Below are 26,035 nucleotides of genomic sequence, written 5' to 3' on the forward strand. Positions count from 1 at the left end.
CTGCCCTAAAGTTATCTGAATAAACATATCCAGCTATAGTCAGTACTAGTACAGCTGCACTGCTGACTATCTCTCCAGTTGCAATGCAGCCAGTGACTGAATATGGACCTCACAGAGATGCTGTCAGTTCAGGGATGGAAGTGATATGGAGGCTGTGCTTGTTGCTCAGCTGAGGTGATATCAAATCAGGTGCTAAACTACTAATCTGTGCTCTAGTTCAGACTCTAAGCTGGTCTCACACCCGCATTGATTTAAACCCTATTGGCATTTAGCTAGATTAACTTGACTTGAAAAAATGGGGCCGATTTTTATTCTTATGCGCGGGGGGTACATTTGTGCGCGCTACCCGCTGCGCACAAATGTACACCTGATTTTATAACATGTGCGCGCTGCCGCGCACACATTATAAAATGCAGGGTCGGCGCGTGCAAGGGGGTGCACACTTGTGCACCCCCTTGCACGCGCCGAACCCCAGGGGAGGTCCGATGGCTTTCCCCGCTCCCTCCGAGGCCGCTCCGATTTCGGAGCGGCCTCGGAGGGAACTTTTTTCGGCTCCCCCCCCACCTTCCCCTCCCTTCTGCTATCTAACCCTCCCCCCAGCCCTACCTAAATCCCCCCCCTACCTTTTGTTGTCAAAGTTACGCCTGCCTGAGGCAGGCGTAACTTGCGCGCGCCAGCCAGCTGCCGGCGCGCGAACCTCCGGCGCGGCCGCTGTGCCGGAGGACTCGGGACCGCCCCCGGACCGCCGCCCCTGGCCTGCCCATTTCTGAAAGCCCCGGGACATACGCGCGTCCCGGGGCTTGCTCGGCCCGCGCAGGGGTAGGTTTTCGGGGGTTACGCGCCTCACCCTTTGAAAATCTACCCCAATATGTATAAAGGATTCAGTTTCTGAGTATTTGCAATAATTTGAAAAATCAATTTGATGTCCAAACTTCGTATATTTTTGCCAGCTAGAGAGCCCGTCTCTAAACTCAGAAAGGCACCCTTGGGTCCACTCATGTAGCTCCAGCCTGGCCCTAGCAGAGTGATTTATATTAAACCACAGTGCTGAACTGTATATCAGCCTTTTACAATGGGGTTGTGGGAAGAGTCTGATTCCTGGTGGCCCTTGGCTAGTAAATGCAATTATGGAATTATTTTCGGCCCCTAGCTGAGTGCCTGGCTTAGCTTAGCTTTGCCTGAAAAGGATCTTTAATCTAAGTGCCCAAAATCTGAGCAGCTGGATTTAGGCCTGCCAACAGTGCATAGCACAGGAACCACCTAACTTCCCCCCGACAAACCAAACTCCACATTTACAGTCAACTCAATTCATCCGCCTAAAAGTTCACGTCCACCTAACCTCAGGAATTAGACAGCTAGATCCATCCCTCTGAAAACTGAATGGACATCAGCAGCTACATTTATCCAAAAGTGAGAGAGTGGCGCTGGAGGCACTGAAGGTGAGGGGTCACAGCCACCGAGCAGGGATTTCTAGCACTAGGAAGCAAAAGTCAGATTTTGACCATCCAGATTTCGGAAAGCTTCCCGACACAATTTGTTCCGCAGAAAATTAGCCTGAGGTTTCTGGGCAGCAACTGAAAATGCACTTCCCCTAATGATTTAGCGAGGAAGCAAAATTTAGCTGCTGAGCCCAGGAAATGTTTCAAAAGGTTGATCAAAGTCCTGACATTGGGAGGTTAACCCTTTTGGAAACTGACCCTACCATGTATTACTGCTAAAAAAAATTAAGTGCAGAACATATTCAAAACATAGAAACATAGAAACATAGAAATGACGGCAGAAGAAGACCAAACGGCCCATCCAGTCTGCCCAGCAAGCTTCACATTTTTTTCTCATACTTATCTGTTTCTCTTAGCTCTTTGGTTCTATTTCTCTATTTGAAAGCACTTTCAAAACCTTACAGGAGTTTTAGGAATTAAAATAAAGTTCACAGTTTCAGAGCTAGGGTGGAGAATTTTCAACCATTTTTGTGATCTTTAGCAGGGGAACTCGGATGCCATTTAACGGATTTTTTTTTTTCACCTGGTAATTTACTATAATATAATACAGACTGATTTTCAGTAACATTTTCAAACTGGTTTACAATACTTTCCTCCTGCAACTTTTTTTTGAATTCCAGCTCTAAATTTGACCACCCAGTGTTGTGGCTGTGTAAATGCTCAAAACTGCTCCTTCTGCCACTGCCAAGGGCACTGGTGCCCCCTGGCCCTGGCATCTCGGGCATTGACCCACCCCTTCCGATGGCCCTGCTCTTCTGTGTCTCTGTAGAGTGCTGCATACACCTGGACGCAAAAATGACATCAAGATCCACAATAATAATAATAATAATGATGATGATAAGGCAAGAGGCGCTGTCCCAGGTAACTCCGAGCCCACTTTTATAGGCTGGAATAGAAAGGTTCCAAGGATAGCACCGAGAGGCCCATACTCAGCTACAACCTAGCCAGGTAAACATATCCGGCTAACTTGTCTGGGATATTCAGCCATGCGGCTGCAATACTGAATATACCCGGCTACCTAATAGCTTGCTTTATAAGGTTATCTACTTTCCTTTAGACCAGCATAAGGCTGAATATTGGCACTTAGTCGAACAAGTAGCTCCGTGCTGGAATGTCCTCGTCCCACTCCCATTTACCCGGATAATTATCAGGATAACCCGGATAACCGGGATGAATAGTTATCTGGCTAAGTGGTGGCCAGCCACTGAACAAGATTGAATATTGAAATGGCATCACTTAGCCGGATACATCTAAACTTATCCTGCTAATTGGCGCTGAATATCAATCTAAGGCCTTACAGAAGATGTTCTTGTGGAAATGGCCAGTCCAGGATGTAGTTTTCTGGGATTTTTATTTTAGCAGTCGCAAATGTCACCAAAGACATGCAAATTCTTGTTTACTGTATTTAGCAAGCTGATCAGAAAGCTAAATCCCTCTCTGTTTAGTCAGTCTGATTTTGTACAAATATTTCAGTTTCTTTCTTCACTCAATTTGCTTTTTGTGCTCCTTAATATGCTGCTGCTCCCAAGCTACGGGAATTAAATGCAATTTTAAATACTTGTGAGTGAGGATTCTTAATCAAGAGCCATGTGCTACAGTTATTTGAGCTACATGAAAACACTTAAGAGCTGCATGCAAATGGGGACAAACACACCATTTACAGTGTCAAATAACCGAGCTGCTGGATAAGAATGAACATAGAAAAGGACTGTTGGATGAGACAATGGAAAATTCTGGCCAGATCCCCTGCTTGTGCTACTTGCTTGGAGTGCATCACGGGAAAAGCTGTATCCATAGTGGCCAGGAGCGGTACAAGACAACACAAGAGGATGACAAGAGACAGCTAGCAAAACCCAACACAATAATTACATTTATTTAAACTCTGCATATTCTTCAACTTCAGATCCAAGCTGCCGAAGCCAAAAAAAGTATATATATGGTGTGATTGACAGTATCTTTCATCAAAGGCTGCACACTAGATTTTAGAGAGCAATATGTCAATAGTATTTGTTTTGCTGTACATTAGGTTTTAGAAAGAGGGGGTTTTGTTGGAGCAAGTGAAAGGTTCTATTTTACAGTCTGCCCATAAATCCTTTCAAATGTTGTTTTTATTCACTTCTAAAAGGGGTGGAGAGACCCTCACCAACAATTCAAATCAAAAAGCAAATACCAAATGTCCAAAGTGAAGTCCACAAAATGAAAACTGAATGTTAGCAAAAAAAAATGCTCCTGCGCTGGCACTAGTTTTTGAAATCTGGAGCATTTATAGCTAACATTCAATTTTCATTTTCTGGACTTCAGTTTGGACAGTCAGTATTTGTTTTTGATTTGGTTTTTATTCACTTTACATGAATTGTACAGTAATGGGCAACATTTAGGTCTTCTGTGGTAGCTCCAAAGTCCTTTGAATATCGAGCTGTCAGCGGAAGTCCTTTGGCACAGGTAACTGCTTGCACTGCACAGGTAGCTTAAGCTTAAGTATTTGTAGAAATGTTTAAATACTCCAGCATCACCTAACTAATGATTTCAGCTACTTTTACACTCAGTGTTTCCCATGTAGCCCAACAATCATTAGATATAACCAGAGAACAATCGAGACTGAGATTCTTGGTGATGGTCCAGCGCTCAAAGGATCCAAGAAGAAAGTGGCTGTCTATGTCCATAGTAGCACAGAGATTTCTTGCGTGCTTGGGATAGTTTCGGGTTGACACAATTTGTTTTGTTGTGTAAGAGAGCAATATTTGGTGATACAAATCTTAGACTGACTGTACATCTGTTCTAAGAAGATGTTTTAGTTCCCATCAGTTCAGTTTCTGGTTAAAAATAATTTCTATACACAGTACCAGTGAATTAGGACATTGATGATGTGCTCTGTCCTGGAATGGACATCCTATAGCAATGTCAGTAGAATCCTGTTCAACTCTGCAGTCCATTTAAATGACTTTTATTCCTGTAAAGGCAATTTTAGAATTTGTTTGGCACGTACTATACCTAAAGAATCCACACTGCAGTGATAAATTCAGGAGAAGGTTATCCAGAGCAAGTCCTTGAATCATGTGCACACCCAATATATTTAAAATGGAGTATATAAAAATTATTTTTTGTATTCTAACTGAAGTTGTCCATGAAAGACGTGGGAGTCTTTGTGTTATTTTAGATCAAGAAATTTTAGTGCTGGCAGTCTAAATCCCATCTGAGCAGGGATAAATATGGATCAGACTCTCATGAGAACGAGGAGTTAGGCTGACTGCATTGCCTCATCGAATGTCTGGTTTCCATTTTACAAAGGCTTCCTGAATCTTTGCATATCTGCAGCATTAGAAATAGGAAGTTATTTTCAGACCTTACTTGTTTGCATATGACCATTAAATTCAGAATTTTTGTGGCTTAAAATGGTTTCCTGTAGCTGGGTGCTCTTTTCTTGCCTGTGCTCAGTAGGGTCTCCATCTCTGATTCCATTCCCTTTTCGGAGACATAACACTTTCTGAAAGCTTTGCTTGAAATTGTCTGACAGAAATCCATAAAGTATTGGGTTAGCACAGCTGTTGGCATATGAGAGAATCACTACGAAAAAATAGACCCTAAGCAAGGCAGGGTCTTCTGGCAAAATAAATGTTAAATTAACAATATTCATAGTGAAGAATGGGAGCCAGCAAAAGACGAAGACAGCAACAATAATGACAACCATCCTGGTAACTTTTCTTTCGGATCTTCTGCGCCTGGTGGAGCCAACTCGGAGGCCAGAGGACTTCACTTTAATGACAATTAGAAGGTAGCAGAGGCATATCACCAGGAGAGGCCCAAAAAATCCTACAACCGAGGTATAAATGACGAATGCAGCAGACCAGACGTTCACAGGCTCTGGCCAATTAATATTGCAGGTGTGGAAATCTTCCTGCACGTCTGCAAATATAATCACTGGGAGTATGACCAAGAAGGAGAAAGTCCAAACTGTAGCACTAATTAACTTTGCCACCCTGGGTCTGCGCCATTTCATGGACTTGATGGGATGGACCACGGCCAGATAACGATCAATGCTCATCACTGTTAAGCAAAAAATACTGGTGAACTGATTAATTCCGTCTACTGTCATAACCAGCCTACAAAGAAATGAGCCAAAAGGCCAATAAGATATGGCATTCTGGGTGGCAAGGAATGGCAAACCAAGCATAAAGAGTACATCGGCTACTGCCAAGTTTAAAATATAAATGTTGGTGACAGTTTTCATTTTGGCATATCGTAAAACCACATAAATGACCAAGGTGTTCCCACTGAGTCCAATCGCACATACCAAGAGGTAAATAATTGGAATGAGGACAGTCCTAATGCCCGATTTGGAAGGCTCTGTTATATTATAAGTTGCGTTGACCAAAGAAGAGAGATTGGCATCCAGTGGAACAATTTCCAGGCTGGCAGCGGAGGAAAAATACAATGGATCCATGCTGTTTCCTGTCTTACTTCAAGGATGAGCAATATAACCATTCATGGGCGTCGTGTTTCTAAAATATAAAAACATGAAATTACTTTCATGGGTTACATTATCCAACAACATTGAGTGCATCACATTTCGTCAGTTATTGCTAGATCAGGCTGGTGCTACATTTTCAGTACACAAAATTCTAGCTCATGCATATGGGAGAAACTTGAGGGTGCTGATCTCTGCTCTGCCACCAATTTTTTGTCATTTTACTTCTGTGCCATTTAACTCTATTTCGTGATATATTGCTGACTCAATGCATTCCCGAACAAGTCATCTGATCTGTGTGGAGTTCGGTTTACTCAAATATAACCAGCCCAGGATTTGTCAATAGGCACCCATTATGCCTGTGCCTAGGCGGGCATCAAACACTTAGGAGCAACAGGCCGGCTAAGATTTACTGCCCTCTGGCTCTGCTGAATTTCATTCAGCACAGAACAGCCCTCTGCTACCCTGTCACAGAGCCTTACAGGAAGTGGGGTTGTGACAGCACAAAAAGTGCTGAACAGGAACAAAATCCCTGAATATAACTGATTCTATTGTGCGGTTACAATTGTAAAGCACTATGAAGTCCTTTAATTGAAGGAATCCAAAAATTAATATTTTTTATTCATTGGTCACTATGAGGTCCAAATTCAGTCGCTGTGTGGCTCAGCACGTTAGCTGGACAAACCTAGCCTATATATTCAGCGGTGCAGCCATTCCACTGAATATAGCCAGTTACGCTAAAGTTTATCTGGCTCTTTAGGATGGGTCTATGGGATTACCAGACTTTAAGGGCCCGATTCACTAAGGCATTTCTCTCATTCTGTGTCCATGGAAAAATGCTTTGATGAATCAGGTCCTGAGTAGGATAACTCTGAATATCACAGCTAGCCAGATAATTTATCCAGCTAACTCGGCAAATCCCAGTTACGCCCTGGAATGCCCCTGACTTTTCCAGGCAAATTTTAGCTGAATAAAAAGTTATTTGACTAGGATTTAGCTGGATAAGTGCTCATATATTCATTTAAAAGGATTAATTCTGAGTAATCCGGATAAATGCTTCTGAATACAGAGCTCTATAAGACTGACATTCTAAACGTTTTAGATGTTTAACTTAAGGAGTATGGCACATAGATCTGGAAAATTGAAAATGTTCCCTTAACAATATATTTCACACTCTACTGGAATATCCCAATACAGAGATACTTGTTTACCTCTAAACCCATTTATGGATAGGCAATCTAAATGCAGAGGTCATCCATCTAAGGCTCATCATGCTCTCCTGCACCTACATCAACAAGCTGGTCTCTTGGATCCCTGGAGGCTTTTGCATCCCACAGATAAGGATTTCACTTTTCATTTCAAGCCCACATCAATCTTATTCTCATATTGACTTTTTCTTCTTTCTGCAACACTTCTACCACATTTGGTGAATGCCAGCATTCAATATTCATAGTGGAAAATACATTGAAATCGTCGGTTCAGTGTGCTGCTGCAGTCAAAAAGCAAACAGAATGTTGGGAATTATTAGAAAGGGAATGGTGAATAAAATGGAAAATGTCATAATGCCTCTGTATCGCTCCATGGTGAGACCGCACCTTGAATACTGTGTACAATTCTGGTCACTGCATCTCAAAAGAGATATAGTTGTGATGGAGAAGGTACAGAGAAGAGCGACCAAAATGAAAAAGGGGCTGGAACAGCTCCCCTATGAGGAAAGGCTAAGGAGGTTAGGGCTGTTCAGCTTGGAGAAGAGACGACTGAGGGGGGATATGATAGAGGTGTTTAAAATCATGAGAGGTCTAGAATGGGTAAATGTGAATCGGTTATTTACTCTTTTGGATAATAGAAGGACTAGGGGGTACTCCATGAAGGTAGCATGGGGCACATTTAAAACTAATCGGAGAAAGTTCTTTTTCACTCAATGCACAATTATACTCTGGAATTTGTTGCCAGAGGATGTGGTTAGTGCAGTTAGTGTAGCTGTGTTTAAAAAAGGATTGGATAAGTTCTTGGAGGAGAAGTCCATTACCTGCTATTAATCAAGTTGACTTAGAAAATAGCCACTGCTATGGAATAGCACTGCATGGGATAGACAGTTTTTGGGTACTTGCCAGGTTCTTGTGGCCTGGTTTGGCCACTGTTGGAAACAGGATGCTGGGCTTGATGGACCCTTGGTCTGACCCAGTATGGCAATGTCTTGTGTTCTTATGTTCTTATCCTATTCTCATTTCTGATCATGCGGCTGTGTCCATACCCTTCACTTGGTATGATGAATCTTCTCCTAAGCCTACTTGATGATTTAACTCTAGTCTAATGGCCGACTCTCAATTTGTAGATTTTCTTAAGTCTAAATTAAATGATTATTTTCCAGATAATTGTACAGAGGACCCTCCCTTGCAGAGAGTCTGGGCAGCTTTCAAACCAATGATCAGAGGACATACTTTACTGACTATAAGAACAAAGAGTGCCCTGTTGAATTGCAACAAATGGAGCAAGAAATAGCATATCTGGAGGCAGATCATGTAACTACTGCTCGTCTTCTCAGACTTCCTAACCTCCTTCATCAGAAGAATGAATACAAGAAGATTCTGAATAATAGTGCAGGTCTATTTTTTCTGGCAAAGCTCACTATTTTTCAAACAATAATAAAATTGGTCAATTACTGGCTGACTACTTGAAACAACATCAATGTCGGAGTTGCATCTCTAAAGATGACATCTGGTCACCTTATCCATAGAGGTGCGGACATTATGGAGTTTTGATTATTCTATTCCTCACTCAGAAGCTGTTTCTGGTTCCTCTCAGGTTTCTTTGTTTTTGGAAACATTGGATCGCCAATTCTCACTGACACTGATAAGGATTGTTTGGATGCTCCCTTCACTTTGTTGGAAGTGCAGCAAGTCCTACATTCTCTTCTGTGTGGCAAGGCACCAGACAGGCTATATGCTGAATTTTACTCTACTGTTCAGGACGTTCTTCCTCGGATGCATGCATATTTCTCTGATACTTTAGTGGTGGGTTTACGTGATAAAGCATTCACCGAGGAAAGCATTGTGGTACCCCTTTCCAATTACAGACTTATATCCTTGCTCAATACTGACTATAAAATTTTTTACTAAGATTCTGACTCGTAGATTAGGATCAGTGATTGGGGAGTTACTCCATTCAGATCAAACAGGTTTTCTAACAGGTCGCAATTTCACACATAATGCTAGATTATTACATAGCATAGCTTATGTTTCCAAACTTTGTGATGTGCTGATCATTGCTCTTTCCTTGGATGCTGAAAAAAGCATTTGATTGGGTGCCATGGCCCTACTTGATCTATTTCTGTAGATGGTTTGGTATTGAAGAATGCTTTATAGGAGAACTGGAAGTGTTATATGACTCCCCACAGGCTAGAGTCATTCCCTAATTTCTGGGGTATTTTATAAGGAAGTGGAGTGTAAGCTTTCCGCGTCTGCGCATGATGTTTTGCTTTATCTCTTTAACCCTGAAGCATCTTTTCCTGTTCTTTTAAACCTTATTTCTTCTTTTCCTGGCTATAAGGTCCATGGCAAAAGACAGAGGCTAAGCCTGTAAATGTACCTGGTGCTCAGGTTAATCTTAAATTACTTGGGGGTCACCTTCCAATCTGACTTTGCCGCCATTATGAGCTCCCAGTGGTCTCCCTTGCATCTCACGTGCTGGACATGGTTAGATTTAATTAAAAAAAAATTAAAAAGTAAGAAAAGATGCGGGACCTGAATGCCTTGCTTTCACTGGATTGCTTTCATCCATTTTCATATCACGATTCAACAGCCCTGGTTTAGCAGTAAATGCACCCCAGATTATTGGTGTGGAGCTCTTAGCTCGCAAGCCAAGATACCAGGTTTTGGGCACCTCTATGATCATAAAATCTGCAAATCTGCTTTCCTAAAATAATTAGAAAATACAAAAAAACAAAATACATTTGAACAACAAAAAAACCCTCCCAACAACACAGGGACATCTGGGATTAAGAATTTAATTGGCAGCAAGCAAGCCAAGACTCGAGCTCCCGTACGGTGAACAGTTACCGTGGAAATGCGCCTTCGTTGTGGAGCAAGCTCGGCACCAGAGCTTTGGGTAAAGCAGGACTGCCCAGGCTGCCCGGCACAATACTGAGGTCAGAAATCAGAGCAGGCTGAGGGGGTCCTTCTTCCATCTAAGCCCAGGGAGAATCTGTTAGGTTTTTTCTTTTTTTTTTGTTTATTAAGAAAGTTGTTTCTATTCGTAACATTTTCTGAATGCTGGCTTCCAGCGACGAGCGGGTTCTCAATCTGCTGCCGGGGATCCGGTGCAAGAATCCGAGAGAGTTTTATTTCACCGGCCGTGGTCCGCGCAGCCCTGAGCTACGGCCGGGAAGGGCAGGCTAAAAGTATAAAAATAAGTAAATACATATATAAAAAATAAAAAAAACCCAAGCAGAGGCTGCTGCTGCTGGTCTGTGTTGTACTTTGCACTTTTTCAGTCTGCCTTTCTCTAAAAAATAAGGTGGCTAGCACCCCCACCCATGATGTGCAACTCAGTTGCCCAAACCTTGGCCAGCTGCATAACACACACGGCTCATTCCCGCAGCGGGCTCTTTCTGCATAGGACACCTAATGAATCAGCCAGCGCCCCTTACCACTGCAGAGAAACTGAAAGCCAAACACTGACACTTCTTTTCCAGGCATCTTGGTAAAGGATCCATTTCTCTCCATTCTGCCTTAGGCCGCATGTGGAGGAAAGGAATTCAGACAGGTGCATTCACACCAGCTATTCCGCCAGTAGGAAATGCGCTGCTCCTTGACTTCCTTCACTGGGGAGTGGTTGATGGCATCTGATGATAAAGATGGGCTCTGGTAGGTCAGCTATTTTAACAATGAGGAAGAGAGAGCTGCTTGGAATCAGATCTGATGTGACCTGGACTCCCCTGTTTTCCATGCTCCCTTTCATGCTTTTCATTCAAATGCACAGAAGGCAGTATAGCAGGAGCCTAAGGACAACAGTGCTTGGTACCCCACCCTACCCCATCCATATGGGTCTTCATGGCAGTGGCTACAAAACCCTTTTAATATTTTATTTATTTATGTATTTTTATTTTTTTCCATACCGATATTCTTGTAGAGATACAAATCATACCGGTTTACATATAACTTCAATTTCGCCATAAAGCGATACAGTGAAACAAGTTTCAACAATTTTAACAGTAAAAAGAGATGAAACATTCTGGTCTGAACTTTGCCTTATATGATCATTGGAAATTATTTATACATAACAAACAAGCACATCAAAGAATCAGAAGAATTGAGATATTCATCTTAGAGGGATGAGAGTAAGGTTAAATAAATGAAGAAAATGATGAGGAAAGTGGAGGGGGTAAGAGGCAAAGAGAGGGATGGGTGAGAGGGATAGTCTGAAGAAAAGCAAGTAGAGAGAATATTGAAAGGAAGATAAGTTATTTGTCCTGAAAGGCTCAGTTTTTTCACTGTCTCTCTGGCTTGTCTCTGCAGTTTCTCACTCTTTCTTTGTGGTTAAGGCATCTACTTCCTGTAAGTGTTAATCTCTCAGGCTGTCCAAGAGCAATTATGTAAATAGGCTTCCACCCAGTCCAAGGGGACTGCGAGGAAGGGGGATAAATAATTACCGTCCAAAAGAAAGCAAAGACTTTGATGACCTCAGACTTTTACATGTCCAACCTAAAGGCAATGATGTTTCCTGTTCAAGTTATCATGGACTGGCCGTGATTCCAATGCCTCCAGACCCACTAACTCCTATACCTTTAAGGGGTTGACTCAAATGGGACATGACCCTGGTGCTAGGGGTGGGGGCCTGAGCCAAAAGTGAGAGGGCTCAAACACCCAGTGCCCACTTCTGATGCATGGTAGCGGGACTTTTCATTGGGTAAGAGTGCCTCAAATATTTCAGGTTTCTTTTCTGAGAGCTTTCTAGAGAGTAGGTACGGTAACTCTGTAGGGAAATGCATAACCTCTATAAAGGTATTCTGCTGGCAACTGCTGGTGATTCTGCTGACGGGACGGAAGGATATGTAGTGGTGCCTGACCCACAATCCACCCACTCCAGAAGCTTTTTTCCTTATATAGGTAGCCTTCCAGGAGGCAGAAGTTGGATACTTCATTAATCGGGATTAGTTGTGGTAATTAAGTTAACAGGTAATTAAATGAAATATAACCAAATCTTCATATATCACTTGGCCTAAAACAGCTTGCAAAACAGCTTATATAAAAATATTATCGTGGAGAAAGAAGTCCAGCAGCAAGATGAGGGTCAATCCATGGAGGCCGGAGGTGCAGATCTGGAGGAGCCTAGAGAGGCAGAGAGGAAAATCAATGAGGCTTACAGGAACATTGTGGAAAATTTCCACCTCTACTCTCAGCCCTAGTTCTGCCACGGAGGAGCAAGGTCACGGGGTAGTAGATCATCATATCCTTGCACAGCAGGAACTTTTATCTTGGTTTGATCCTCTTAGAAGAGGAGTAAATACTGAACAACAACTTTTGTTGGTATTGCTTGACTTTTCGATACTGTTGATCTTGAGCTTTTATGAAAAAGACTCAGAGATAAATGGAATTGGTACTGCTGTGTTTAAGTCCTTTATGGAGGGAAAGTCTCAACAAGTCAAGTAACTATTCATGATTCTAAATCTACTTTGTTGGGGTGCCTCAGGGATCCTCTCTCTCTCTCTCTGTGCTCCTCTTTAATATCTGTCAAGTTCATTCTAATCTTGATGTTGATTATCGTATCTTCGTGGATGATATTCAGTTTTATGTACCCATGAGAAACTCTTTGATTGAGACCCTGGACAAGGTTTATTTTTGTTTGGGAACCCTAAAATATTGGCTGTCCAAAAACAAATTATCTTTGCATTTGGAAAAGACTGATATTTTTACATCTTGCAAGATTCCCCACTGATGGATTACCGAAATATCTGTCTGTGGAAGGAATCCAGATCCCTATATCCAATCATGTCCGGAATCTCGGTGTTATCATGGACTCTGCTCTCTCTCTCTTCATCCTCAAATTAATAAGGTTGTTAAACGCACCTTTTTTAAGTTAGATATGGTTTGCAGAGTTTGGCTGTTTTTAAAATAGAATGATTTAAGGACAGTTATTCATTCCCTTGTAGGTTTGTCTCTTGACGATTGTAATGCTTTCTACTTAGGACTGCCTCAGCCAACATTACGCGGCGCAGCCGTCTGGGACTCCTCTGCTTTGGCACATTTCCCTTGTGCTTTTGAAATTTCATTGGTTATCCTTTAGGTGGGGGATAAAGTTCAAAATTTTATTACTGGTTTTTAAAGGCCTTCAGGGCCTGGTATCCCCTAATTTTAATGCAGCCTTAAAGCTCTTCCAGCCATCAAGACCACTAGGATCAGCTTCTCAGTGCCTCCTTTAAACAGATTAGGCTCACTGAATCCTGCAAACACCTTTTTTATATTCCGAGTCCATCATGGTGGAACAGCTAGGATTAAAAGAAGAGAGTTCATTTACTGAAATTCAGGAACTGCTAAAATCCATTTCTTTTGAAACAGGTTTTTAACTTATCAGAAGAGAAGAGCACATAGAGGGCCCTCGATGATCTAAATTGCAGATTGCTAAAGCACAATTTTTACTGGGACCTTTTTACAGTCTCTTACAGAGATTTACAGCCTTGTTGTTTTATTGGTATTATTTTTTATTTGTTTTATCTTTGCTCTTATGTTGTTTTTATTGTGTTTAAATAAGTTACTTTTATCTATATGATTTGTGTTCTATGATTTTATCTAATTATGAATGTAAACTGCCTAGAGTTTTAGATAGGTGTTCTATAAATCTGAAAATAAATAAGTGATCCTGTAAAAAGGACCAGCTATGCAAGTGATGCAGTACTCTCTCACGCAAAGGATAAGTCTCCTGTGGGAGGAAATCCAGAGGGCAGTGGTCATGGGAGATTCTATTACCTGGTGGTTGTGAATATCATGTGGTGACTTGCCTGTCTGGTGCAAGGGTGACAGATTTATCACGACGCCTGTTTAGGGAGTGTGGGGGAGAAGTATGCCATCATGATTCATGTTGGTACATAGGGTAGAAGAGCAGAGAGGGGTTCTGGAAGATATAATTAAGCTCTTAGTCAAAAACTTGAATTCCAGAACCTCAAGAGTAGCATTTTCCAAAAATGCTACCTCTTCCACGTGCAGGCCCACAGAAACAGGCTGAGCTCCGCAGTCCTCAGTGCATGAGTGAGAATTAGATTTATAAGAAACGGGGGAACATCCTGAGGAAAAGGGGGGCTTTAACCGGGATGGAACCTGGCAGGGCAACTTTTAAACTAAGTTGTGGGGAAAAGCCGACAGTGCTTGGGAAGAGTGTGGGTCAGAGTCTTGCATTACAGATTCCCCCAGAAATAGCAATGTTTCCCTGAATCAGAGGATGAGAAGCATTTAAATCAAGTGCTAGCTTTCAGGAACAATTCTGAGTTGACTGAAGAAAAAAATTACAGGTAAAATTACAAAGGGCAGACAGGATATGACCATGAAAAACACTGACCTGACTTTATACCAGTGCAAGAGGCCTGAATAATAAAACCGGTGAACTGGAATGTAAGGTGATAAGTGAAAATATAAAGATAATAGGCATTGTGGAAACCTGGTGAAAAGATGACAACCAATGGGATACAACAATACCTGGGTACAAGTCATACAGATGTGATAGAAGGGACTGACCTGTGGTGGGGGGTAGCTTTCTATGTGTCAGGCCAAAACCCCAATAGGGGCTTGAGTCAGTGTCAGCCCTGAAGTATATGAGAGGAGTCCAAGCCTATATAGACCAACCTGGGAACCTGGACCAAAAGAAGACGTCCAGGAAGCCCTGCAGGTCGCACCACTGGTTCTCAGCATTGGCTGGGGCTCGACTAAAAAGGGTGCAACCGGACTTCAGCCTGCAGCCCCATGACAACTGGGGGACTTTAATTACCCCACCATTAATTTGGTAAATGTCTCCTCTGGTCAAACAAGAGAAGTGAAATTTCCAGACACTATAAATGACTGCTTCTTAGAGCAGTTGGTCCAAGAGTCCATGAGACAAGGCGCTACCCTAGACCTGGTGTCCTTAATGGAATGCAGGGCCTTGTTCAGGGCGGGAACAGCAGTGGAGCCACTGGGCAAAAGTGACTAAAAAATGAAAAAAATGGGGGAAAAGCTACCAGCATGACTAGTCAGGAGAGCAAGAAAGATAACGAGCCCCAAGTGATTGAAAAAAGAGCAGAATCTGGCCAGAGAGGTGAGAAATAATAACACGAGTTTTTCTCACATATCAGAAGAGACCAGCGAGGATGACAGCTGGCTCTCTGGATGGTCCAGGGGTTCAGGGGGTTTATCAAAGATGAAAAGGACACAGCAGGTAAGATAAGATAATTTATAAATATATGACTGAGACGGACGTTAACGGCGCCAGAACACCGGGCGGCCGCAAACATGGAAGCCACCCACCATCACCACCAGGCTCCCTAAAATAAAAACAGTGATGTGAAAAAAAGATAAAAGAAGCAAAACTGAAGTAAAGGGAAACCATCGCGGTCTGAGAGGGGAGGGGCAATGTGCTGGATTCGATTGGATGACACGCCCCCCCCCGACATCACTGAAGACTGAGACGGACGTTAACGGCGCCAGAACACCAGGCGTCGCGCGCCGAAGGGGCGCGACAAAGGGGCACCCCCCTTTGTGCACCTCTTCGGGCATCCCGTAGTGTTTACCATTCCCCTTGTTATTTCTAACCCTTGTTAACAATCTCCATATTACAAATGTTTAATGTATTTGACAAAGGAAATGTATGTTTTCCTGCATATTTTGTTAAAATGTAAACCAATGTGATGTGATATGTATCGAACACCGGTATATAAAAACTACTAAATAAATAAATAAAATAAATGTCTTTGCATTGGTCGTCCACAGAGAGGATGTTGAGGTAATTCCCAAACCTGAGGCCTCCTCAGCTGATGCCTCCCTGTGGAGTGGATGAAATGATAAGAAGATTGGTTAAACAGTCACAATTCCCCAGAGCTGCATGGAATCCACACCATTAAAACCAGAAATGGTAGACATACTTTCACTGATTTGCAATTTGTCATAACAACAGCTGCTGTATCTGAGGACTGGAAGATGGCCAATGCGACTCCAATTATTAAGAAGGGCACCGGGAAAAACTGGGAGATTATATGTCTGTAAGCCTGACATCAATATTGGGTAAGGTAGTGGAGACAATTATCATTAAGCAAATAGAAGGAAATGGCATAATTAGGAATTGCCAGCATGGATTTTGGAGGGCAAGAGTTGTCTTATAAATCTCTTAGAAATTGTAACTAGGCACATGGATGCTGGTGAACTAGTCGTCAATGTGAATTTGGACTTTAAAAAGGCATTTGACACAGTACTGCACAGTAGAGATTACTCTGGAAACTGACAGGATAAGGAACATGTACATTCATGGATCAGTAATGGGTTGAAGGGAAAGAGGCAGCGAGTGGGACTGAATAACCAGTGACTGAACATGGTAGTACATAGCGGCGTGCCCAAGCATCCGTATTAGACCAGTAATGTTCAATTTGTTTATAAATGATCTAGAAGATGGAGTAATGAGTGTGGTTGCAAAATTCGCTTTTGATACCAAACTATGTAGGTAGTTAAAACACAAGCTGATTGCGTAAAACTGCAGAAGAATCTAGAAAAATTGAAAACCCGGGCATCCAATGGCAAACGGAATTTAATACAGACAAGTGCAAAGTTATGCACTTTGGGTGAAAACTTCAAGCTACCAGTAACATGTTGCTGGGGTCCACTCTGGAAAGCTGCTATCAAGAAAGAGATCTTGGAATTACTGTGCACCACATGTTGAAACCATTGGCATAGCATGCATTGGTAGCCAAAACAGCCAACCATACATAAAATTTGTAACGGTGTCGATGGCAAATCAAAAGGCATAACCATACCTCTACATAAAGCTCTGGTGCAAACACACCTGAAGTACTGCGTAGAGTTCTGGTCGCCCATCTCGAAAAGGATGAGGTGAAGCTAGAGAAGGTACAGAGAAGGGCAGCCAGAATGGTGGGAGGACTGGTGTATCTCTCATACAAAGAAAGGCTAGAACACTTAAGGGGTTTCTAGCTTGGAAAAAAGAAGATCGAGAGAGCACATATAGACGTCTACAAGATCATGAATGGAAAAGAATACACCACAAGCAAGCGGTTGTTTACACTATTCCAGGTCAGTGGACATCGAATGAAACTGTATGCTAGTAGTTTCAAGACAAACTCAAGAAACTGTGGAATCTGATGCTGCCAAATATAATCACAGCAAGCAGCACAGTAACATTTAAGAGGGATTTGGATGCATTCCTGGAAGACAAGAACATAAACGGATATTTGAGATTGGGCAGGGAGCACTAGGATGAACTCTGGTTCTTAACTGGTGACTCTGGGGCCACTGGTTGAAGGCAGGATGTTGGACTAGATGGACCAATAGTCTGGCCCTGATTGGCCACTCTCATAAATGTTTTACTGCAGCCAATCATCTACCTGTAAGCAATGGAGAGCAAAAGAGGCTGTCAGTGACTGCTTGATGATCTGAGGTATTCTCATTACAAATGAACTGTTTTTGAACCCATGCAGAGAAAAGTGCACGGCGCATACTGTTTTAAAACCAAATTCAGTGCATAATCAAGGTCATGCAAAGGTATTCAGAGGCACACAGACTTAGGATGTTGCTGCATGAAACATCTGCAGAGCTGATAGCACCTTTATCTCACAGCAGCCTTTTGCCAGTTACAATCGTATCCTCTTTGCTCAGGGATGTGCCAAAGCTTTGACTTGGTCAAGGAAGTTCCAGGAAAGGAGCTCATATTCCATATCTTCTCCTCCTAACAATGTCTACCATCCCACCACTTCCACAAAAGGTGACTCCTTACCCTTGCCATGTTACCATCCTGAACAAACACAGGACACTGTAAAACTTGGCTGGCACAGTATTCTGCCAAGGGCAATATTTTGCTGCAGTATCTGGATGATGAGCAGCAAAACCTCTGTTATCACATCAACACCTTTGATGCAACTCCAGCATTACTCTCTGCATCAACGACAAGGGGATGGCAGGAAATTTGAATCAAACAGTTACCCAACAAGGGCCCTGAACCTGGTGGTTGATGAAACAGACAAGTGTGGGAGCTTGCTGGGCAGACTGGATGGGCCGATTGGTCTTTTTCTGCCGTCATTTCTATGTTTCTATGTAACAGTGTGATGCAAATAGAAATACATACCAGAGGCACCTTTTAACTTGTGCTATCATAGGAAAAATCCATCTTAAAGATATTTATGTACTGTTTTAAATATATTTTCACACATAAACACATGGCAAAAACATCTATTAAAGATGTAAGACAGCTGAGAAACTTGTCTGCCAAGCTACAGAATGACTTTACAAGCCAAAATCAAATTCTTCACAGGTGCATTTCTTGACAATGCAAAATAATTTCTGGAAGATCAGTTAGTCTTGTGTATTATTATATTTGGGAAGTATCTCATATCAGAGCACAAAGTCCCAATTAGGAACAAATTGTAGAGTCTTCTTTCTGTTTTATTTCCCTGCTTTTCATGTTCATTTTCTTTCAGTGGACGTGTGGGACTTGTGGATTTCACTCCTGGTTCTGTGAATAAGTTGGGATGGGAAAAAGTCTTTTTTAGAATAGGGCCTGATTATTTGTATCTGCCTTGCTGTAAGAGTGACCATGGACCATTCTGACTCATATGTAGCATATGTTTGCAGGCTTCTTAATGTTTTAAAAAGTTTCTGAGTGGGACATGTCAAGGTCCCACAATGCTCATGCTTTGCTTTTATTCCACAGCAGAAATGCCAGATTGACTTTGGCACGTACACTATATCAAAACTCTTGCAAAGTCTAAACACCAAGGGGCCAATATACTAAAGTGCATTAACATCGTCCATTAGCATGCATTAATTAGCTCGTACTAATGGCCCATGTTAATGGCATGCAAATGAGTTTTGTGTTTATTTACAACCGTTGAAAATTAGCATATTTAATATGGACATTATCATAAAATGTTAACTACACCTCCCCAAGAGGTAATATACTTTTTTGGCATTAATGTGTCATTGTGTAATGTTTGCATGTTTTAACATGTTATGCTTCTGTGCACTAATAGGTAATGAGCTGATTTACATCTCATTTCCTCATTGACGAGATTTTTGCATTAAAACTCTAACAAGCCAGTTAACAATGCTAACACGTAAACTAGATTGTGCACACTAGCAGTGCTTTTAATGCACATTTGCACTTGCGAAAGCATTAATGCACTTTAGTGCATTGGGCCCCAGGTAGCATTCTTCAAACCATCTGCCAAACAACAGTAGGGAAGGGTTTGTTACTGTAACCTAGCCCACATTCCAGCAATAATATGGTTTTCAAGGTCACAACCTACAAGGAAGGGAAGAGCTGGGCCTGCTTGCAAGTGGATTGTAAATCTTAATGAGATTTAAGGGGTATAAAGTCAACTAATGACCTTCCAAACTAGAAACCTCAAGAGGATGGCAATTTTCACACATACTCATGGGCCTGCAATCAATCCCCACCGTTTAAAGATTGCCTCGTAAATTCCACAAATCATCGGGAATAAATGCAGGAAGGCTTCAGCAATAAGGTTTTGGATTAAACCCCAGCACTGGTAAAATAGAATTTTTCTGCATAGTTCCAAGCCTTTCTACATAAATGCAGAAGAACCAAAGGACATAGTGGAAAAGCATTCATGGTTTAAGTCCGAGCTGGGCTATGCCAAAACAAATGATTCATGAGACAGTATCCACAGGGACCGTTGTGTTCCCATTTGCAAGGAAACAGCAAATTCCATGAAGAAAGGGAAACAGGAGGAAATATGGACAGACAAAAGAATTGCCTTACTGGGCAGACCAAGAGTCTATCAAGCCCAGTATCCTGTTTCCAACAGTGGCGATTTCAGGTTACAAATACTTGGCAGGATACCAAATATTAGATAGATTCTATGCTGCTTACCCCAGAGGATTTCCCCAAGTCTACCTGATTAATAACGGTTTATGGACTTTTCTTCTAAGAACTTGTCCAAACCTTTTTTTTAAACCAAGCGACACTAACTGCCTTTACCACATCCTCGCGCAATGAATTCTAGAGCTTAATTATGTGCTGAGTGAAAAAATATTTTCTCTGATTTGTACTACATGTCACAGTCTGCATGGACAAGAAGTAGAGAGATAGTGGATGCCCTGCAGGGGGCTCTGCTCAAACAAATGGTAATGGAATCCATGAGGGAGGGTGTGATCCTCAACCTCGTGCTCACTAATGGGGATAATGTCTCTAATGTTTGGGTAGGGGATCATCTGAGCCCCAGTGATCATCAGAAGGTATGGCTCAATATCGCAAACAGGATACAGAGAAGTCACATGAAGTTTTGAATTTCACAAATACGGACTTTGTCAAAATGGAGATGTTCCTGGAGGAAGAACTGGAAGGCTGTCAAAAAATGGGTGAGGAGGAACAACAGTGGGCCAAATTAAAAGGAGCTATTACAAAGGCAATAAATCTATATGTTAGGAAAGTAAAGAAGAGTAAGAGGGAAAAAGAAACTGATCTGGTTTTCAAAGGAGGTGGCCGAAAAAATAAAAGGAAAAAGAACAGCATTTGAGACCTATAAAGGATCCCAAAAAAAGGAACACAATGAAGAATATCTGTTAAAACTGAAGGAAACAAAGAAAGAAACCAAGAAAGCAAAAGGTCAAGGGGAAGAAAGGATTGCCAAAGAGGTAAAGCGAGGAGCCAAAACAATTTTCAGAAACATCAGAGAAAGAAGGAAGGCCCAAAGTGATACAGTGAAACTGAAAGGTGATGAGGAGCAATGTGTGGAGAGAGATGAAAAAACGGTGGAAATGTTAAACAGTTTGGTGTTCACTAAAGAAGACCTTGGAGAAGGACCATTGCTGGATAACAAAACTGTACATGGAGATGGGGTAGATGAAACTCCATTTACAGAAGAGGATGTATGGGAAGAGCTAGGAAAACTGAAAGTGGACAAGGCCATGGGGCCGGATTAGGTTCATCCCAGGACACTGAGCGAGCTCAGAGATGAGCTGGTGGGTCTGCTGCGTGACCTGTTCAATAGATCCCTGGATATGGGAGTGGTGTCACGGGATTGGAGAAGAGTGGTGGTGGTCCCGGCTCCACAAGAGTGGGAGCAGAGAGGAGGCTGGAAACTGCAGGCCGGTTAGCCTCACCTCGGTGGTGGGAAAATTAATGGAGACTCTGCTGAAGGAAAGAATAGTGAACTATCTACAATGTGGTAGGTTGCTGGGCACAGGGCAGAATGGATTCACCTGGGGAATGTCCTGTCAGACAAATCTGATTTGATTTTTCTTTTTGACTGGGTGACTAAAGAATTGGATTGAGGAAGAATGCTCAATGTGATCTAATTGGATTTCAGCAAAGCCTTTGATACAGTCCTGCATAGAAGGCTTCTGAATAAAATGAGAAGCTTGGGAGTGAGCGTTAATGTGGTGGAGTGGATTACAAACTGGTTGTCTGACAGGAGACAGCATGTAAAGGTAAATGGAGCCTACTCTGAAGAGAGAGCGGTGTTAAGCGGAGTGCCACATGGATCAGTTTTGGGACCAATTCTGTTCAATATCTTGTGAGCTATATTGCGGAAGGGATTGAAGATAAAGTTTGTCTATTTGCAGATGATACTAAGATCTGCCATAGAGTGGACAAACCTGAAAGAGTAGAGAGAATGAAAAGAGATTTAAGAAAGCTGGAAGAGTGGTCGAAGACTTGGCAGCTGGGATTCAAAGCCAACAAGTGCAGAGTCCTGCATCTGGGGTGCGGTAATCAGAAGAGCTGTATGTGATGGGGGGTGAAAGACTGATATGTAATGGGGGGTGAATGTAATGGGGGGGGGGGGTGAAAGACTGATATGCAAGGATCAAGAGAGGGGCTTTGGAGTCATAATGTCGGGAGATCTGAAGATGACAAAGCAATGTGACAAGGCAATACCTAAAGCCAGAAGAGGGCTGGGCTGCATAGAGAGACGAATAACCAAGAAGAATAAGGAGGTGATGATGCCCTTATACAGGTCCTTGGTGAGGCCTCACCTGGAGAACTGTGTTCAGTTCTGGAGTCCGTATCGCAAAAAGGATAGAGACAGGATGGAGATGGTCCAGAGAAGGGCGACCAAAATGGTGTGGGGTGTGCAGTAAAAGACTTATGAGGAGAAGCTGAAGAATTTAAATAATTATACCCTGAAAGAGGTGCAGGGGAGATATGATACAGACCTTCAGATTCCTGAAAAGTTTTAATGATCCATTATCATCAAACTTTTTTTGTTGGAAAAGAAACAATAGAACTAGGGGGTCACGTAATGAAACTTCAGGGAGGACGACTGAAAACCAACGACAGGAAGTATTTCTTCATGGAGAGGGTGATGGATGCCTGGAATGTCCTTCCAGAGGGGGTGGTGAAAACAAAAATGGTGAAAGATTTCAAAGGGGCATGGGATAAACACTGTGATTCCCTAAAAGCTAGAGAGGATGGGAATGAAGTGCAGCAGTTACTCCCCTTAACAGAAGGCATGGGGATTACTAACCTTAACCAATAAACCTTAATGCTTTTGATGTAACAGCAACATCACTCTCTGCTTCGAAGGCAGGGGGAAAAAAGGGGGAATTGGATTGAGACGACAGCCAACACAGACCCCGATTTTTACGGTCTGGGGTGCTGATACGCAGACATAAGGGAAAAAGCACAGGACTGCTTCTACGGAACGGCCATCTTCAAAAGCAACGAATGTTTAACAGCACAGTCTGAATTTCCAGGAAGGCTCATCACCCAGTAAAAAATGTTGCTAGCAGTAATTTTTCATAGGTTTGACAATTGCTTGCTTTTGATTGTAAATATTATTACCCTTATCATAAGGCTTGGAGATAACTGCACGGAGCGGCAGCTGCTACCCTTGAGAGAAAGATGGGGGTAACTTGCACAACGCAGAATCCACCATGAGAAGCTCGCTGGGTGGACTGGATGAACGATTTGGTCCTTTTCTGCCCTCATTACTATGTATGTATGTAATACCTGCCATGGAAAATAAAATGAAAGGAAGTTTTTTTAAAATGGGGGAAAAAACCGGTCCTACGTATCTTTACTGAGCTTCTGCAGGATCCCAAGGGAACGCGCAGACATACTATGGGCCCGATTCATGAAATCCTTTCTCCCATTCTGTGGGGTGAAAAATCCTTGCTGATTCAGGCTCTGTACAATATCTGCCTAGCACTCAGCAAACGAATCAAGAGGCAGGCAGATTCCTGCAACGAAAGATGAGAGGGATTCTCTGAGGGGGGACAGCGTCCTCTACAGCGCCGTCAAGGGCACTGTTTCCTGTGAGAGCCCGGCTATAGGGCTCTGAAGGCAATCAGGGAAATTTCCATTATGATGAACAACATTGCTTCCTGCAGGGGAAAAGTCTGCCAGGCAGTGTGAGACTTGCAAGGGGGGATTTCAGATGCTGAGTGAAAATTTAATATTGGTAAAGATGTAGCCTCTTGACGGCGTCCAATACATTTCTACATCTGGGGCGCATGCTGTGAATATGACTGGTACAATGTTCAATATCCCCAGATGTCCCATGTGGCTGAATAATGAATATTGCTTGCCCAGTATCAATAATAAATGATTCATTTCCCTCACTTCCTGCCAGCTCTGATTTTACATTTCTGAGAACGCTACCTCTGTAGCCACAGTCACATCAGGGTGCTGCTGAGCTGTTCACCAGAAGACTGGGAAAGCACAACTTCCATAAAATGCATCCCAAGTAAGAACAAGCACAGCCTGACCTCAACAGCCTTTCCAGAAAACAGGCGCATGATAAACACCCAGAGTATCCCATAAAGATGCAACCTCCGCCCTCCAGTGCTATGGACCAGAGACAGACAGGGAAAGCCAGGGGCCACGGCTAAAGGTCAGAAAAAAAAGGGAGCAGACGGAAAGATGGGCTGGAATTCCGGTTTCTGCACCCAGCAAGGAGCGATGGTTAAAAAAAAATTAAAAAAAGCAAACCAGGGGCTTCAGAACTGGTCGGACTGCAGAGCAAGCTCGGGGCACAGCTTCTGAATCCAGACAAGCTTGCCTACAAGCCAAACTGCACACGTAACGAAATCTAAATGGGCAAGTGCCCGAGACAAGCGGGCAATCTGGCTAAAGGGTTGAAAAGCTGTTTTGTCTGTGTGTGCATGCGTGTGTAGTTACATGTGCATGTGTGTGTAGTTACATGTGTGCGTAGTTACACGTGTGCATGCGTGTGTAGTAACATGTGTGTGCATGTGTGTGTAGTTACGCGTGTGTAGTTACATGTGCATGCATGTGTGTGTAGTTACATGTGTGCATGTGTGTGTAGTTACATGTGTGTGCATGCGTGTGTAGTTACATGTGCATGCGTGTGTAGTTACATGTGTGCGTAGTTACACGTGTGCATGCGTGTGTAGTAACATGTGTGTGCATGTGTGTGTAGTTACGTGTGTGTAGTTACATGTGCGTGCATGCGTGTGTAGTTACATGTGTGCATGTGTTTGTAGTTACATGTGTGTGCATGCGTGTGTAGTTACATGTGTGCATGCGTGTGCCTCAGCCATCATTGCAAGCCGGATGACCATGGCTAGGAAATTCACCACAGCAGCCTGGTGAGGAGATTTTGCGCAAAGGAATAAGGTGCCAAAGTCTGGCTTAAAAGGTTATAAAAGCAGCACAATATTTTGGGGAAATACCTGTATGAAAAGGGAAAGCAGCCTAAAGTGACCACTTCAAGAAGTCTGGCTCGTGTTCTCCCCATTACGGATTGATTTAATTCATCATCTATTAACAATTATTCTGCCAGGGCAAGTTTTCAGAACAAGAGCAGTTGCATTAATGTTTAAAACGCGCCACAGACCTCCTGTGATAAGATCCATTGTCCCCGAGCGTTTCCTTCTCAGTCACAGAAAGTTCAGGTTTGCTTGTCAGGTGCCCCTCAATGATTAACCTTGTAAAAAACACTGGTGGTGGGGGGTTGGGCGAGGACGGACCACGGAGCCTCCCGTGCTAAAAACACGCCCGGGGGCTTTATTCCCCAAGCCTGCTAATTAATGCAGGAAATTAACAGGGAGAGTCCCGGGGACTGCAGGGAGGTGACCTTGGAATAAAGGGAGGAATGGAAGAAGAATCCCCGAAACGGTGCCCGGGTCTGGTGGGGCATCTTCCAGCCAGAAGCCAAGAAAAGTGCAGCAGCGAAGAGACAACTTTCCAGACCTGCGGAGTCTGCCGCAGGCGACTCCCTGCTCCCTGGACCTGCTCGGGCTCTGCCAGGCGCAGGCACCTGGAGGTGGAAGCGCAGGCTCCCCCCAGCAAGCACTGCTGGCCTCCCCACCGGCTCAGAGGATGCCTGACCCCCCCCATGCCCCCCACGCGAGACTCTGCTCGCAGCTACTCCGGGAGCTGCCCCGGGGTCTCTGGGGGTCCTGCCAGCCACTCCACCTTTGCTTTCCTCTGCCTGCGGAAAGTGGAAAAGTTAAGAAAAAAAAAAAAGAAAAGTTTCAAAAGACAGCAAATTGTTCTTACTTGGGAAGAGAAGGAGCTGCCGCCGCTCGGGTGCCAGGACGCTGGGCACAGGCTTCGCCTCCCGTTTTGGGGAGTTGGTGGTCAGGGGCGCCACGGCTCCCCCGCTCCTGAAATCTCCGAGCTTTGCAAACGGAAGCGCAATCCTGCGAGGAGGAAGGAGAGGGAAAGGCGCCTGCACGCGCCCGGAGCCTGGGAGCCTTTTACTGCACGCGCCCGGAGCCTGGGAGCCTTTTACTGCCCTCCCGGTGCAGCCGCGCTGGGCACCTGCCCCTGCTCCCTCCGCCACCTCCCCGGCGCTGGCATCGATTGCAAGGTAAACAGACCAGAGAGCAGCGCGGACAGTGTCCGGGGGTCTTCTTGTCCTGAGACGAGACCTGGCCTGCGTGCAGCACGAACTCGG

At 43.4% G+C, this 26,035-nt stretch overlaps 1 protein-coding gene across 1 annotated transcript; it reads right to left on the reverse strand.

Moving 5' to 3' along the window:
• Positions 1–2,214: 2,214 nt before the first annotated feature.
• LOC115076211 (somatostatin receptor type 5-like) lies at positions 2,215–26,035 on the reverse strand. Its single transcript, XM_029577432.1, has 2 exons — positions 25,636–26,035; positions 2,215–5,998 (listed from the first exon to the last, which is right to left on the reverse strand). Exon 2 carries the CDS (start codon positions 5,938–5,940, stop codon positions 4,837–4,839), a length of 1,104 nt encoding a protein of 367 aa, XP_029433292.1. The 5' UTR covers positions 5,941–5,998; positions 25,636–26,035; the 3' UTR covers positions 2,215–4,836.

Source organism: Rhinatrema bivittatum, chromosome 14 (genome assembly GCF_901001135.1).
Source record: "Rhinatrema bivittatum chromosome 14, aRhiBiv1.1, whole genome shotgun sequence".
Classification (NCBI taxonomy): Eukaryota; Metazoa; Chordata; class Amphibia; order Gymnophiona; family Rhinatrematidae; genus Rhinatrema; species Rhinatrema bivittatum.

What these genes read in the sequence shown, in the direction of transcription:
- LOC115076211 (XM_029577432.1), bottom strand. Translation starts at nt 5,940, where the DNA reads ATGGATCCATTGTATTTTTCCTCCGCTGCCAGCCTGGAAATTGTTCCA.